The 17,224-nt window shown below is 35.9% G+C and overlaps 2 protein-coding genes across 3 annotated transcripts; both read right to left on the bottom strand.

Moving 5' to 3' along the window:
• Nucleotides 1-218: 218 nt before the first annotated feature.
• LOC144441406 (uncharacterized) lies at nt 219-1,698 on the bottom strand. The gene is made up of 3 exons (XM_078130973.1): nt 1,645-1,698; nt 998-1,109; nt 219-599 (listed from the first exon to the last, which is right to left on the bottom strand). Exons 1-3 carry the CDS (start codon nt 1,696-1,698, stop codon nt 397-399), a joined length of 369 nt encoding a protein of 122 aa, XP_077987099.1. The 3' UTR covers nt 219-396.
• A 1,766-nt stretch (nt 1,699-3,464) lies between these two features.
• LOC144440966 (flotillin-1-like) lies at nt 3,465-16,613 on the bottom strand. 2 transcript variants are annotated; one of them, XM_078130441.1, is made up of 11 exons: nt 16,530-16,613; nt 13,894-14,060; nt 10,925-11,068; nt 10,574-10,693; nt 8,610-8,705; nt 8,314-8,466; nt 7,548-7,729; nt 7,061-7,106; nt 6,305-6,442; nt 5,687-5,851; nt 3,465-5,136 (listed from the first exon to the last, which is right to left on the bottom strand). In XM_078130441.1, exons 1-11 carry the CDS (start codon nt 16,573-16,575, stop codon nt 5,110-5,112), a joined length of 1,284 nt encoding a protein of 427 aa, XP_077986567.1. In that variant the 5' UTR covers nt 16,576-16,613; the 3' UTR covers nt 3,465-5,109. The 2 variants fall into 2 exon arrangements, with proteins under 2 accessions (XP_077986567.1, XP_077986569.1); XM_078130443.1 differs by lacking the exon at nt 13,894-14,060 and adding an exon at nt 13,689-13,855 and having other exon boundaries at nt 16,530-16,599.
• Nucleotides 16,614-17,224: the final 611 nt, after the last annotated feature.

Below are 17,224 nucleotides of genomic sequence, written 5' to 3'. Positions count from 1 at the left end.
GTTGTTTTCATAACTTGTGCATTTTGTATGTGGTTGGAGTTCTGTTCCTACAGATTGACATTAACAATCATCTTAGTCGTAGGATGTACAGGAACCTACTGATCATATCATATGCATTAACAATCAATACTGTATGTACATGTCTTTCTGCAGTCGCCAGTTTGTGTGTGTGTCTGTCTGTCTGTCTCTGTCTCTGTGCATGCATGCGCACGTGTGTGTGTGTGTGTGTGTGTGTGTGTGTGTGTTTGAAATCAATGGCTTTTCACAGGGAAACAGTCCATGTCTTACCATTTGAACTATCATTGCTGCATTTCAGTAATACCAATTATAACTGCAAGTATAGTTTAGAATCAATTACATTTCTGCAGTGAACACACATTGTTTTTAATGTTTCTACTAGTATTTCTGATATGGTGATGGTTGTTTAACTCTATGTGGAATCATTGCTGACTCGATATCATAAAATGACCATTTGTTGTAACCATAGTAATCCTTGCTGTCATATTGATCATTTCTAAATTCTTCCTTTGGTTTCACTGGTTCAGCTTTCACTGCTTTGACTGTCTCTGGTTTGACTTGCTTCACTTCTTTAGGTGGTTCTATGAAAAGTAAATATATACATGGAAGATTACATTTAAAAAGCCTGGTTCACATTAAGATTAAAATGTAGGTGTGATAAACAGCTCTCTGATAGGGCTATAGCAAAAGATGGCACCAAACAGAATGTAATCCTTGTGACTCCACTGAAATGATAGCATAAATGTGATGACCTGAGATTGAATCATGGGCCTTTAGGATTGTTCATGTACTTACTTTAATAGCTATGTTTCCTTTTGAACAGTGCCAATCATTTGAACAAAAAATTTGTAAATGAACTTTGTGTTTGTAAAAGTGACAGGTAGGTAGAATTTTAAAAAGTTTAATTTTCATTGGTCCCCCAGCAACCTCTTATTTGTAATATATGTAGACGTACACATGTTTGTGTTTGTTTACTCACCTGGCTTAGCTGCTGCTTTGACCACTTTCTCTGTTTTGGGTTTTGCACCAGTATCTTTACCTGAGGATGTACAGTAGTTCACACGATGTGTTCCACATACTTGCTGTCCTCTCTGTCAGGATAAAAATCATCTGTTAGTGTTTCACAGTGACAAACTCGCCATATAAGTTCATGGCAATGCACTTTCCACTGTAGTTCTGCTATTAGCAGACGGAGTAAGGGTATCGATTCTGTCATTGTCCGAATCTAGTCGTCACTTACCGAGTTACTCTGTCTGCAAACAGGACTATATCCACTGTACTGTGTACATGGACAAGTTGATTTGACAATACTAGTTCTGAAGTTCAGAAATATTGGGTTTGTACTGTGGTGTCTGTAGTTTTACATTTCAGCGTTGAATTTGTCGACGTTAAATTATGTGTTACAATTTGTACCGACGAAGACTAGTGAAAATAGAGCCCCCGTATTAAATTCTGGCCGTCTGCAATCGAAGCAAGACCTTCAAATCGACTGTAATCAGCATGGAAATCTTCGCCGTTTTAGCGCCTATCATCCTTCGTCAGCTCTGTATCGTGAATCACTTCAAAAGACACATCGACGCGGTATGAAAATAAATTCTTTATGGCACTTGCATGCAAAGAACCTACCTGCAGTCTCGTACTAAACAAGATCGGCCGCACAGTCCTCACAATTGTCGCCATTTTGCTTTGTAGGAAAGAATGATCACACAAACAAACAAATGAGTATATTCTTGGATTCAGATTCAGAACCAGTTTGGGATCCGGTATGCTCAGAGTCAAACAACCACGTTCATAAAATCATGATAAACCTCCCACACAATCTGTGATACCCATGTTCATAAAATCATAATAAACCTTCCACGCAATATCACCATCTGTGGTACCCATGTTTATAAAATCATGATAAACCTCCCACGCAATATCACCATCTGTGGTACCCATGTTCAGAAAATCATGACAACAATTTGTGGGATTCTGGACACGTACAGTCGTTGTCTGCCCGTAGTGAAAATAAACACACACACAATCTCAGTCATTGAATCCATATACAAATTTAATACAATTAACAATAATATCACTATATTTTACAAAGATTTAAAAGAGTATATTGATAACAAATAATATTGGAATGACACTAAAGCAGCAAGCGTTACATCTGGTGGTTTGTCGTCCTGACTTCATATAGCAAAATATTACAGCTGAGTATACTAGGCACAGCACACAAATACAAACTGATTATTACAAATTTAATAGTTTACGATCAAATAAAATACATGATATGGAATTTATAGGACCCATAGGGGAAGAAATCAGGAACTCTGTTACAAAGGGAATTCCGCCAATCAAAGGCGTGACATTCAAATTTCAGCTCTATGGATGAGTTTTAACATGAAGGCATATTTGAAAAAAACGATGAAACTGCACGTCATAATAAAACATCATCAAATCAAAATGAAATTGATGTTATACGTTTCAGGAAAAGCTACGTCATACTAACTCCCTAAAAATAAACATTTTCTTAGACTATAGGTAACAAAATATAAAATCCTAACATTGTGTATACAGGCTAGCATAAGATATAACTATCAATTGTAAAAACAAAAAGAAGACATAACAAGAATCATAGAAAACAATGAAGTGATTGTTAAGGAAAAGATATGTCAAATCATAAAAGTTAATTGCAAATCTAACTTTCCATCAATAGCCATTACTGGTTACTAACTACAAGGTAGATATGATAATACTGGAAACAATTACCAGACATATCTTGTCCTGTTCAGGAACATTACCCATATCTCTGACAACAAACCAAAGCAGGCTGATACTACATCCAATCTTCCACAGCAAGGCTACTTTTCGCTAATGATTTTTAACACCCAACTGAAGTGGGCTGATTCTGACATTGTCAATCAATCAATAAATCAACCAATCATATTCACAATTTTGAAGTGGCTGACTGATTTGATTAACGAAAGTCTATCAACTTCTCGTAGGTAGGAATGAGTTCAGCTTGAGTGTCAAAGTCCTTACAATGGTTATCATCAGTACATCTTATACACCACTTCAGCATTGAATTGCCCTTGTAGAGAGAGATTCAACATACTACATGTTTCTTAATGGATGATAGTTCTTATTGACTTTGAAACGAGACAACAACCCTGAATTCTCACTTCTGTAATCAAACTTATGAGACTCAATTGGTGCAATTGGCAGTAGAATACTCGAACACATTAACATAATCTGTCTTGTGCAACATGTGCACGAGAGCAGAGATGGAGTTTTTGTCAAGCTCTGCATATAAGTTGAAATTCATTGACTTTATCTCTTGGAAATTGAGATCATATGACAGGAACTTGATTTTGAAAGGTGTCTATATGTGAACATCTGATTGTATGGTGTGTGTGTGTGTGTGTGTGTGTGTGTGTGTGTGTGTGTGTGTGTGTGTGTGTGTGTGTGTGTGTGTGTGTGTGCTTGCTTATGAATTGACAACTGCAAGATTCCAATGAAATTACAATACTTCACTTGTGTCAGCTACATGCTGCATTGAAAGATTGTGGAAAATGTATTGATATATGTACATACGATATAATATTGAAACCATTAAACCTGAAACCATTTCCCAAGAAAGTTACCATGTCAATTAAAACACATTGCATCTCTGATAAAACTCTATGCAGTGCAAAAACCTTCCTATGTTACTATGAAGATGATTTTTTTGTTTTCGTTTCGAGACCACACCTTTCACCATTTTTTTTTTGCAGGAACACATGATAAACATCATGAAACGTGACCATCAGCCTCTGGATTGTACAATAAATACTAAATATTGAATGCCACTTTAAACAAAGTGTGTCAAAATGTCTCATATTCTAATATTGAAATTATTATTATGCGCTTTGATATCATCCACGCCTGATCTAAGATAGATGGTGTACCTTTCAACACACTCCTATATGCATTTAGCAGAAATCAATCTATCACAACACACTACAACATTGTTTAAATCTTTACCCTGTAATTGTTCTCTCTTCTGCTTTTTCTAAATTTAAATCATACAACTATCTATTAAGGCCAATGCAAATATTTTGGGACTGGCTGTACATTAGCTGCCATATATAGTAGTACCAGATACATTTGTACTTGCATTTGACAGGTCTGGGTCAGTGTTGTAAATCACAGGACTACTTACGGCACCATCTAAGTTGTACATAAGCAGAAAAATGTGTTATGGCTTGCGAGAATGGTCTGAGTGACATATTACCACATACATGCATTGTACGGTTCACAGCTGTCTCACTTGCTAGAGTAGTGACTATGTACATCTTTCTATTAGTAATTTTAAGGTACATGAAATGCACCTAAAGTGGCAAAGCCATGAGGAGAGATATGTCTTACTGCTCTGACTGCTAGTGGCGGTGGCACACAGGGTACTTCTGTTATGGATGAGCAATGTGCCAATGTCTTGCAGCATGATTGGGGTCAGAGTAGACAAATACACACACAGACATACTGTGGATTTGTCACATAAAACACCCTCATTAATTGAAATCATAGCAGTAACCACTATGTATGACAGGTATTGTACAGCACAGCTTACAGTGCTTAGGTTCAAACTTTTATACACAGTCACCACGTTAACAGCGACTACAATGGTACTTTCTCTATATCAACAACTACGTGTATACAGCTACTAAATCTATTATTTTGGTGTTGACAACTTTACGTGTATAAATATCAGGTACAGGTAAAATATAAAGTGATTTAACATGAAGAAATTAATGACAGTGACAGTTTCTTTTATCGGAAAGGAGTTGACTGATGGTGATAAGAAGACTGAGATTGTTAAAATACACAATGACTACTATATAGACTACATTGCACAGTATATCAATACTTTTAAAGGGAGAAGTCAATAAAATGTGATAATGGTAATTCTGTAATTACAGAAGATAGTCTGGTATCACAGTTGGTTATCATGCACCACAGTTGATGGTCTACATAATCTGGTATCACAGTAGAAAATGATGATGTACTGTACACTTCTATTGGTATGGTACACATCAATTTGGGTATAGTAGAAAGATTGGACCACTAAACACGGTTGGCCAGCTTCATTGACTGAAAGCAAAGGAATATAAAAAGTTATAAATATTTAATCAAAACATAGAACATAGAAGTGTATCAAAATGTATACTTTTAACCGGCAACACTGTAACATTCATCTAGATTTAATCTACAACACTGTAACATTCATGTATACTAGTATTTAATCTGCAACACTGTAACATTCATGTATACTAGTATTTAATCTGCAACACTGTAACATTCATGTAGATTTAATCTGCACCACTGTAACATTCATGTAGATTTAATCTGCAACACTGTAACATTCATGTAGATGTAATCTGTAACATTGTACCATTCACATATCTTAAATATTTTAAATCTTAACATTGTAAGATTCATATACTATTAATCAATAACACTGTAACATATATTCTAAACATTAATTTACTGTTAATACACACAGCAATCACTGGACGTGAGGCCATCATAATCTGAAACCCTCCCTGAATCCCATTTGGCTGAGAATGCATTTGAGCCCACTCATTTGCATACACTCTTTGAAGGTTAGATGTCTACAGACACATAACATTCTAAAACTTACCTTAGCAATATTAACACCAGTCATTCCTTCGACTACCTTTGGCAATCTGTCCATGATATCCATCACTTCATTGGTCAGTTTAGAAGCACCGACATCACCCTTACCAGATGAAACCATGGTAACCTTCTTCACCTGTGACAACGGTGCAGCAATCTCAGCAGCTACCTGTACAACAAAGATAACATAACAAAATTTTAGTTTCACAAAGACTGATTCTTAAATAGCGGTTAAGCTTTTGTTGTAGATGTGATTCACATTTACCTACATGTATGTTTAGTAGATGTGAAATCAATAGATGATAACAATGAATGTCCACATGGTTGAGATTTACCAGTGTGTTCTACAGTGCGCATTTTGTTCACCACATAATATTGAAATTTACAGGTATGTTCCACAGTGTGCATTTTGTTAATTACATGAAGTAATTCTACAGAGGCATGATGCAGTTAGCACTTAGCCTTTTCAGTCACAGTTCCACTTCCGTATATTTCCTATAAATGAGTTTCTTGTTTAATTTACTCCAAAGTACATGTCACATAGGTCTGCTACCACTTCAAAACTAAACTCTGATATAACTTAGTCATGTTATAACAAAAATAACATCATACTGCTACCCACCTTTGGCATTGTGTCTAACACCATATCAATCATTGCAGCATCCTGGTAATCTTTCCATGCATCAGCTTTCTTTGCCATCTGTTCTGCCTCAGCTTTAGCTTTAGCTTCCACAGCATAGGCTTCAGCCTCTCCCTTCAGCTAAAAATTCATCAAAAGTTAACAACAATTAACTATGGCATTAAGAGTACTGTATACACCAAAACCTCCTACAAAAAGATAGTCTTGCTCCTAGATGTCAGCAATATATATGTTGATATGGATATGTGTATGTATGGATGGACAGATAGAACCCATTACAACTACCCCCCCCCCCCCCCACACACACACACACCTTACAAACTACAACAAATATTAAACATACATTATACCATGCATAAGCCATAACATATGGAATTTATAACCTAGTTGTTCTACATGACTACAACGCGCATCTACGTCACTGGGTCTGCTGTGTTCAAAATATGAGTCAAAACGTTCTCAAAATTGCCATTACTTTCCCCAATTTGTCTGTGATATTACTGGAGCTGGTATAATTAGTTGGAAAATACTTGTGACCTAAGGGTTTTGTCACTACTTGTCTAGCAGCTTGTGGTGACAAAGGTCCCTTAGGTCACTTGTATTTTCCTTGGCTGAACAAAGAAAAATATTGGGGAATAACATCTAAATACATATGTAAATGAATTCATTGTCTATGTACCACTTCATTTACAAACACTTCATTAATGCCGACTGCTGTACCATACACATGCTACTTACCCGAATAGATTCAGCATGTGCTTCAGCCTCTAAAGTTACCCTCCTCCTGTAATTGATAAATGGAATAGGCCATATATTATAATATTACATGTGCATGTATGTCAATCTTTACATCAAACTTACAACATGATTGTTAATTTGTTGTCATAACATTTCAGCATGGAGCATTTTATAGATATGTAACCTATAATATTCAAAATAAATAAAGTATGAAAAAAGCCTGGCGACTTGAGCAAGCCTAACACGAACACACACACACACACACACACACACACACACACACGCACGCACGCACGCATGCACGCACACACACACACACACACACACACACACACACACACACACACACACACACACACACACTCACACACGTATGCATATATAGTAGCACTAACATACACATATACCTGTATGCACACACACATACACACATGCACGCACACGCGCACACACACACATAGATAGGGAAAAATGTGGAGTATCTTACTTGTTGGCTTCAGCTAGTGTTTCCAGTCTATACTTCTCTGCCATAGCAGGTTGTTTGACTTGGGCCTCTAACTCCTTCTCACGACGACTGATTTCCTGTTCCTGGACATGGATCTGCTGGGCACGTTCAACAACTTTGATTTGCATTTGTTCTTCCTTGATGCGTTGTTTTGTCTTTGCAGCCTGTACAGTAAGACAACATATATATATAAACTTTATCTACTTGTGAACAACACCACAATAACAATCTCTATTCTAGAACTACTACTACTATAATGTTCACACAATGGATGATAGTGTGTGTGATACATGTATTTGACGCTTTGCTGCCTCAACGGTCAGTTAAGGCTATATGGCGACACCACAAAAATCACCTGATACTGGGAGCACTTACAATGACCTGGAACCGTGAAGTTCAACAGTTGTATTTAGATTCTCTGGAATACCTTGAACCCCTGCAGGGAGTCCAGTTGTATAGAAGTTCACACTCACATACAAATTATAACATGGTTCGGATTCGGTCTTGAGACATAACTTTTATCACTGTCCCACATCACTTCCAACTACATGTGTACAGCCACAGGCTGGCTAAGCTACACACCTATCTGTCCAGTGCTTCCTTAATATTACCTCTTTATTGATAGCAAGCATGTAAACATTGTTCCTTAACACATAACCCTTATCTCATGTGATGTCACTTTCATATACATTATAGAAACATCTGACATTCTGTATTCGACAATTCTCACTTCTCTAATATCACTAACCTGTAAATCATATGCCAGCTCAGATTCAGCTTTCCTGGTTTGAACTTCTTGGTCGTACGCAGCCTTCTTGACTTCAAAATCTCTCTGAGACTTGGCAATGTCAATGTCATTTGAATACTTGGCAGCCATAGTTTCTTCTTTAGCTCTTGCTTCCTGTAATTTAGATGTAGATTGCTCAGAATGCTGCGGTCCATCAACATAACATTGCATGTATAATACTATGTGTAACTGATACCTGCATGAGTACAATAATGCTACAGAAGGTTTCTATACACGTTTACTGATATGATACTTACCTTGATCCCTGAGTCTTTCTTGGCGACTGACTCACCAATGCGAGCATCTCTGTGTACTTGCGCAGTACGAGACATACCAAGAGCTTTCAGGTATCCCTATTGGACAGAAAAGATGGAATTATACATGATACCTCTCCTATGCCATACATGTAGACATCATTTGTTAGAACTTAATTAAGACACCAATACTCAAAAAGAAAAGTGATATGCCAAGTTGTATATAAAAATGCATATCATGACATTTCCACTCAAGTTTCAATACAGCCAAGTTGCTAACAGTGTTACTGCTCCTTCATACTTTGTGTTCACTGTACTGGAACACAAACTCTGCCTAACTGTACTGGGACACAAATTCTGCCTAACTGTACTTGGGACTCAAACTTTGCCTAGTTATAACCAATATACATACATGTGTTGCTCACAGAAATGTGATTGGCGCTGTTACACGATTACAGACAATGGTAGACTGTATACAAAACTTTAAGCTGCCAAGGAGAGTACACTAGCTTTGAAATATAATTGTAGTTATTTGTTATGCATATAGTATCACAATTTCTGATATTTTGATTCTGAAAGCATCATTTCTTACATCTTTCTACATAAAACTGACGATGTAATTCACCTCTAATATCTCTTCAATGTACAATGACCATCATGATATCAATCCGTGTAAGACTAATACGAATCTTACATGATCATCTGATACAACTCAGTGTACAGTGACCCATCACGGTATCAATCCGTGTAAGGCTAATACAAAACTTACAACTCAGTATACAGTGACCACCACTCTATCAATTGATATAACTCAGTGTTACAAAGAGGGATATATGGGATAACCATGTAATATCTTGTCAGTCTTACTCAGATTAATAAAATGATGGTCATTGATGTAGCACGTTGTCATAGCTACTGTACAATGACCAGTGTTCTCCCCAGGATTGAAGCCAGGCATGGTGGATGATTAGTATAATGATTTGCATATGATATGATTAGTATATTGATTTGTATATGATATGATTAGTATATTAATTTACATGTGCTTTGCATATCTCCAACATTCAAGCTCTCGCTTGTTCACATACTAAATAGTATGAGTCAAGATTCCTCTTCATTCAAAAGTATATTTCCCAATATAATGTCAATTACATTTCATTTCAACAAATTTGGCAAGCTGGTTCAGTAAATTACTCAAACTGATTTTTCTAGATCTTCTGGTAGGCAGAATTTCAGAAAACAAATGGTATCATTCGAAAGTTAGTACTAAAAATAACACATTATGGCCCACCCACCCACCCACCCCATTGATTAATGGCAGGTCATTGCAGGTCAAAGTGTGTTCTAGAAGTAATGGCTGTGAACCCATGCCATTGCATTTTTACATCTCTCAGTCTTAACTCTCATTCAATTACATAGCTTTGGACAATATAGGCAAGTGAATGGTTTTCTAAGCAAGTATCAAAGTCATTTAGATCCATTTTGATCCTGTTCACTGCTCTTAACTTCGAAAAATATATGTCACGATTTTGGCAATTAGTAAGATTACTTGGCGACATTTATGATTTACTAAACAATGTGGTTACATTGTATTAAAGAGTCGATATCTCTCTGTGACACTGACAACTCTGTCATGTGTATTGAAGAACTTCAAATGTGTGAAATGCTAGTGTATGTTATTGTAAACAAATAATTATCTAATTGGTAGGTGTCAACAACCACTTGTTATGCTTGACGGTTTATGTACTAATACTACTACGTAAATTAGATGACATGCGTTTTGCCCTTGACAAATGTGAGGATGTTGCTGTTTGTTGGTAAAAAATTACCAAAAGAGACAAGCATTGTTGGCAAGCTCAAGCATGGAGTTCCAAGGATGGCGGTACCACCAGCTTTCTCTATTCTGGGGAGAACACTGATGACCATCACTGTATCAATCTGCGTAGTAAGACTGACAAGAAACTTACATGATCATCTCTGATATCTTTCAGAGTGTAGCTGACCACACTGATACCCATGTTAACCAGATCGGATGAAGCCACTTCAAACACATTCTTAGAAAACTTCTTCCTGTCTTTGTAGATTTCCTGCAATTATAAATGAGAGGGTACCATTATTCTTGTGTTCAAAAATGGAATTCTTTCTCTTGGCTGAAATGTTAAATGGCCATCTTTCAATCTCAGGTCATCACATAAGTGATATGTGGAGCCATGACGATTACGCGGGATCTTTCTCTTGTTGTAGACCAACTTTTATGACATCAACTAACACCTTTGGAAACGCAAACAGACACTTGCAAAAGTAATTCAAACACCTACCTCAACAGTCATATTTCCCATGATGGCACGCTGATGACCTTCAAGGGTTTCCATAGCAACTTTCTCAATCTCGGAAGTTCTTTTACCAAGAAACTGCTGGCAGGCAGCCAAAAGCATTTCTTGATTCTGACCTTGAACTTTGACCTGTATTTAAAAAAGGAAGTCACTTGGAACAATTTTCTTAAATATAATTAAAGTGAACCAAAGCATTGGTCCTGGAGTGAACAGAGTAAACTATATCCGATTGGTTATTGATAATGCTATTATGAAATGCTGTCATAATCTTAAATATGCACATATATACAGTTTCCTCAGAGGATTTTCTCATACTCATAGCACACCAGCTGATTTGCATATGGATAGAATTCATTGTTATGCTAATTGACGTCTACTGTTTTGATGAAATTACAGGATAAGGTCCAATACTGAATAAACTCTGAGTACATTTATAATTATGTATATGTATATTATATATTAATTATGTATATTATATTAACTAATATTTTATTCTAAAACAGTGCTTTATTTGTTCCACTGGTACCTACATCTGTAACTGCTTACATGTAACATAATGTGTATAATACAGCCTATTTACTCTATCAAGGAAAGCAATATATATTTCATTCACAGTCTTCTGTAATGTTTTTCACTAAATTTTGCATATTTATATTCATGTATCATGTTGTGGATTCCCATAGAGAGTACTGATAATGACAATCCATTAATATGATTACTTATTAACCAATATTTTTAATTAATGGTACTAATAGAAGATGAAATTACATACAACATGTCTTCCTTGTGAGATTGATAGCCATACCAATTATTTCTTATCACGTTTGGGATAAACCTGTTTGAATAATTCTACTAATTCCCAACCAATTAATTTCAAATCATGTCTGGGTCACCCGGTGAAAAGCTCCTTTGAATAATGCTACTTTCATAAAATGAATTCAGAGGTCCATAAATCATCAAGTATAAACTGTCCTATTGAATACTGAATCCAGCAATGTAAACACGACACTGCAACAATATAAAAATACCTAACACAAAATTCAATAAAAGGTTTAATTTATTGAAAAGATAATCACTGATAAAAGATAATATACTAATAATGTTTTAAATATGTATAATTTTAATATCATAAAAACAATCTACGTGAACAGTTGTAATTAATCTTGTGTTCCAATATTTAGATTCATACCAATTAACTATTAATTGCTATATTGTTAATTATGCAAATTACCTCATACTAAACAAAGCCACTTGTAAAGTTGTCAAAGAACAATAACACATGTAGGTTATGAACAATACATGACATACAGTAAAACATACCATTTAATGACTTGCAAAAACATTTAGCTAGGAAGGATTTACAGTAAATTTACATATATGCTAATTATATGGAATACAATTAGTTTTATTTGTATATGAATGTCTTATATATTTGTACTTTGCACATATATTATAAAACACAACTATTTCAAAATGCCACATGAAGGATTTACAATAAATTTGCATAAGAAATGTAATTATTTCAACTTGTTATGAAGGTATTATGGTAAATTTGCACGAGCTAATGATATGAAATATAGTTACATGTATTTCAAATTGCTAGAAGATTCTGTAAATGGTGTAACAAGTAGCAAGTCAGTCCACTAAGTCAGGACATATTACCAAAGATGTTACTGAAGTAAGCATCGAGGGAATCACACACACACACACACACACACACACACACACGCACGCACGCACGCACGCACACACACACACACACACACACACACACACAATCCATACATTTACTGACCATTTCCTTCAACATGTGTATGTAATACTAACATTTGATATAACAGCCTAATAACCATGCACTGCTACACTTTTAGAACTGCGGCCTAATAACCATGCAGTGCTAGAACTGCCAGCCTAATAACTATGCACTGCTACACTTTTAGGACTGCCAGCCTAATAACCATGCACTGCTACACTTTTAGAACTGCTATCATAATAACAATGCATTTCTTCGCACAATGTAGTGGTGGCTAAGCACTCTACTTTGACTGCCAAGCACCAAACAAGTCCAATTATGTACTTCAAAGCTAAGCACTCTACTCTGTAGTACTACTCATAACATACATGTACATGTATATGCACTTCAAAGCTAAACACTACACCCTATACTGTTAACCACATAACATGTACTGCACATCACAGTACTGGCTAAACTCTTCACTCTGTACTGCTAAATACAGAATATGTACTACACTGCATAGCCACATGTAAACACTCTACTGTACTCTGTGCTACTAAACACAAAACATGAATTAAACTTCACAGTGGTGACTACTACCAGTACACTTCATAAGATACTCTGATACTCTGTACTGCTACACACAAAACATTACTACACTTCAAAGAAATACTATTATGTAGTGGTATGCACAATACATAACTACACTACATTGTACACTGTACTACTCTACTGCTATGCATAAAACAGCTACATTTCATAGTTATACACTCTACTCTTGATAAGCCCAAACATGTACTACTAGTACTACATATAACTACTACATTTCATGGATAAACAACACGCTACTCTGTACTACTAAAGCAGGGAACATAACATGTACCAGTACTGCGTATACTTCATAGAAACATGCTAAGCACAAAACATATACTACGCTTCACAGTGGTGGCTATACACTACTTTGTACTGCTAAGCACAACACATGTAATTTGGATCAATGAAAGAGAGACAAACCTGTGCAATGCCTGTCACAGACACAGGGACACCTAACCTTGTGTACACATTTGGAGTGTCTATTTTCAAAGTCATCGTATTCAGACTCAGCCGTTGAAGCTGCTGAATAACTGGCCACACAAATGTACGACCACCAGCTACAAGCAATGGTCTGGAATGGCAGCATCCTATAGAGCAAGTAAATGTTAGCGTAAAATGAACAAACCTGCGCAATGCCTGTAACCGATATTGGTACACCTAACCTAGTGTATACATTGGACGTATCGATCTTCAGTGTCATCGTGTTAAGGCTAAGTCGTTGAACTTGTTGCAATATAGGCCACACAAATGTACGACCACCAGCGACAAGCAATGGCCTGGAGTGACAACATCCTACAAATTAACAGCAAGGAAAATGCAGACACAAATAAGCAGGCAATTATAACAAAAAAAAAACATGTACAGATAAGCATATCGCATGTGTACATTTAGTCTGTACGATACACAATGTCGCACAGCACTATTAGTATTATAGCACTCTAACGTGACATGATGTACTATGTAGCTTACAGACTAAGTGTGCACTTACTAAACAACATTGGGTAGGATTCTTGGGTTTACATCATATGAAAATAAAATCAAAGGGGAATGCCACTCCAGGAAATGTATATATTTTCATACACTTTGAATTCTGGGAGTCATTTCATGAGTTCACATCTCATAAATTTCGTTAAATTTTGAAGAACCACCAAAGTGAAACTCTTTCACCTCTACTGTTGTTAGTAGTACACTGTTGCCCCCATGGGTCTAACAGACACAATCTGAACATAGGATATTAATGACTATATATATTCATGTCTAAGATCCATGAGGCAGCAGTGTCCAATGCCAGAACAATAAAGGTAAAAAGGGGGTTTAAATTTGATGACTCTTGGCAAGCAAGCGAAATTTAGGCAATGTGATGTGAAATCATGATCATTAATTAAATTATGACTCTCCAGAACCCACTGTTTATAAAAAATATCTCATTTCCTCCCTTTAAAGCACTAGGTAGGATTCTCGGATTTACATAAAAAAATAAATTGGGTTTACGTCCTACAAAAATAATTCAAAGAATTGTTACATAACTTCAATACATGTAACAGTCATGTACACAAGATACATGTAAAAGGATATATTAGGATTTGGAAAACACAGTGTACAAAATATGACAAAAGTCTTGGAACATTGGTTTTTAAAATAAATAATTGCTACCATGCCGGGGGGGGGGGGGGGGGGCCTCAGGACTGCATACGATACATTTCAGTACATTTGGATGGAGGGTACCAGTGTGCACAGAAATGACGGCAAATTAAAATATACAAATTATAAATGATGCCACTTTTTTCCTTACAAGGAACAAATATTAGGTATAAAGGGATATTACATTGTGCAGCACATGCACATATGTACATGTACACAGTAACACTGTTAAGAATCTGTATACATATACAGTATGTACAAAATTTAACATGATATTGCTGTGGGCCAATCAATACAAAGGGATATAGCGACATAAAATTCAATACCTAACACATTTCACAAATTTAAACGAAATAAAGAAAATTTCAAAGAAGCAGGGCATATGCATTTTAGGACATGGCATTACATTCTAATGTATTCACACGATAAATAATACAATTTTTTATGCAAATTAATCCATTAATTAATGAAATCTCTCATGACTATTTTATTGAGATTCTAGGAAGTAAAGTCCATTAGTGCAAATGTCTGTGAAAAAATAAATCAATATGATTAAATAAAAATAATGACTGCATTTGCTGGCCACTGGACATTAATAGAAGTGTCTGGAAGTTGAACACTGGGTCATACAGTGGAACAACTCAGTTTTCAAATTCAGGGGCAATAATTTGAATTAAAAGTAATCTTTGAATCACTAATACATTTGATGCAAATAAGAAAATCACTTACAATATACTGCTCATGTATAAATTACATTAAAGTCTTATAGTCACCACACTGACCTGTTTTGTTATGATAATTTTACTGAAATAACTGGGTTTTCTTGACCCAGATCAGATGGCAAAAAAACATAAAGGGTTTGATTTTGAATATATCCAGTGAGATTATAAAACTGTGGAAAATAAATTATCAAGACATCATAGGTCTGTGAAGAATGGTTCAAATAAAAGGACGGCTTCTACACGAACGGTAACTAGGTCAGCATGCCATATGTATAATCATGAGTGAGTGAGTGTATGTCACATGACAATGTTTATTTGTCATGACATTCTTGCAAATCAAGATTGGAGAATTATTAAATACGGTGCGACGATCCACAATTACAATTTATCGTATTAAATTTTCCTAAATCTAAATTTGTAAAATATTATGTTATTCAGAACAGAGTTTGTGGTTGTTGTTTTTTTAAAAATGGAAAGTACAAAATGTACTACTACACTCCTCGGCCTCGGTCATCATGTCGTGAAAGATCAACGTTTAGCACGTATGTTTACAAATGCTTTCATTTGGAACTTCCACAAAAAAGTGCGCCAGAATATTTACAGATGTATCTACGATACTGCTTCTCAAACTGGCAAAATGGGATACCGTCCGCTATAAATGTTCGTATTGCGGTTTAATTACCACAGTAGTGGTATTAAATGTCACACAATCCCACCCAGGACATTGAACAATACGTTTGCGTTACTAATAGTACTACATACATACATGGCCACCGTCTCTGTGCTCCATGATTAAAATTCTAATTCTTGAAGAATCGGCAAATTATTTTCACCGTCAAAATAGAAATAGCAAACTATTAACATATTAAGTGATCATAGTGATTGCAAGTCTTCTTACCTGACACGACCATGGCCTCATTCGGGCCGCAAACTTCGAAACCCATTTTCGTTGCTGTTTTTAGTTCAGATCCAATATGGCCACTGACGACCTTATTTTTACCTCATACCTGCTACGCAACATTCGGGGGCGGGGCGTGACAGAGTTCTCATTTTAATATAGTATTCATTTACTCGAGTGTCGAATTATTTAGATTTAATCAGAGATGAAACTTTATAGAAATCGTGAAATAAATACCTTGGTGCCACAAAACTCATAAGAGAATAGATTTATATTGGTATAGGTGCATTGTGGGAATATTTCACTTAGGTGACAGTATAGGGTAATGGAAGAACCTGGGAAACTGTGCGTCATCAGCCATCAACATATGTAATCAAAACACTTGATCGTGGAGACAGTTAATATATTTCCCAATGTCAGGCTTTAAGATTTTGAATTTGCTTGGCCGGAGAAAGTTTGCATTTAAAAAAAAAAAACCCACAGATATTTGTCTCTTTCCCTAAATTCCAGGGGCTGAGATTGAATAGAGATTGGCCGAAAGACTATTGAATTTTGAACACGTAGATAAGGATGGACATTAGTCAGTATACATTATCATGATTTTAGAGAGCCGTCATTAATTGCGGCCTGTGTGTAGGGGGAGGGGTGTCGGAGGAATTAAGGGGAGGGTCACTTAAACATGTACATTCCACGTA

This window comes from Glandiceps talaboti, chromosome 10 (genome assembly GCF_964340395.1).
Source record: "Glandiceps talaboti chromosome 10, keGlaTala1.1, whole genome shotgun sequence".
NCBI classification, from domain to species: Eukaryota; Metazoa; Hemichordata; class Enteropneusta; family Spengelidae; genus Glandiceps; species Glandiceps talaboti.
Note: the sequence above shows the minus strand (reverse complement) of the source record. Positions and strands in the feature narration are given on the sequence as shown.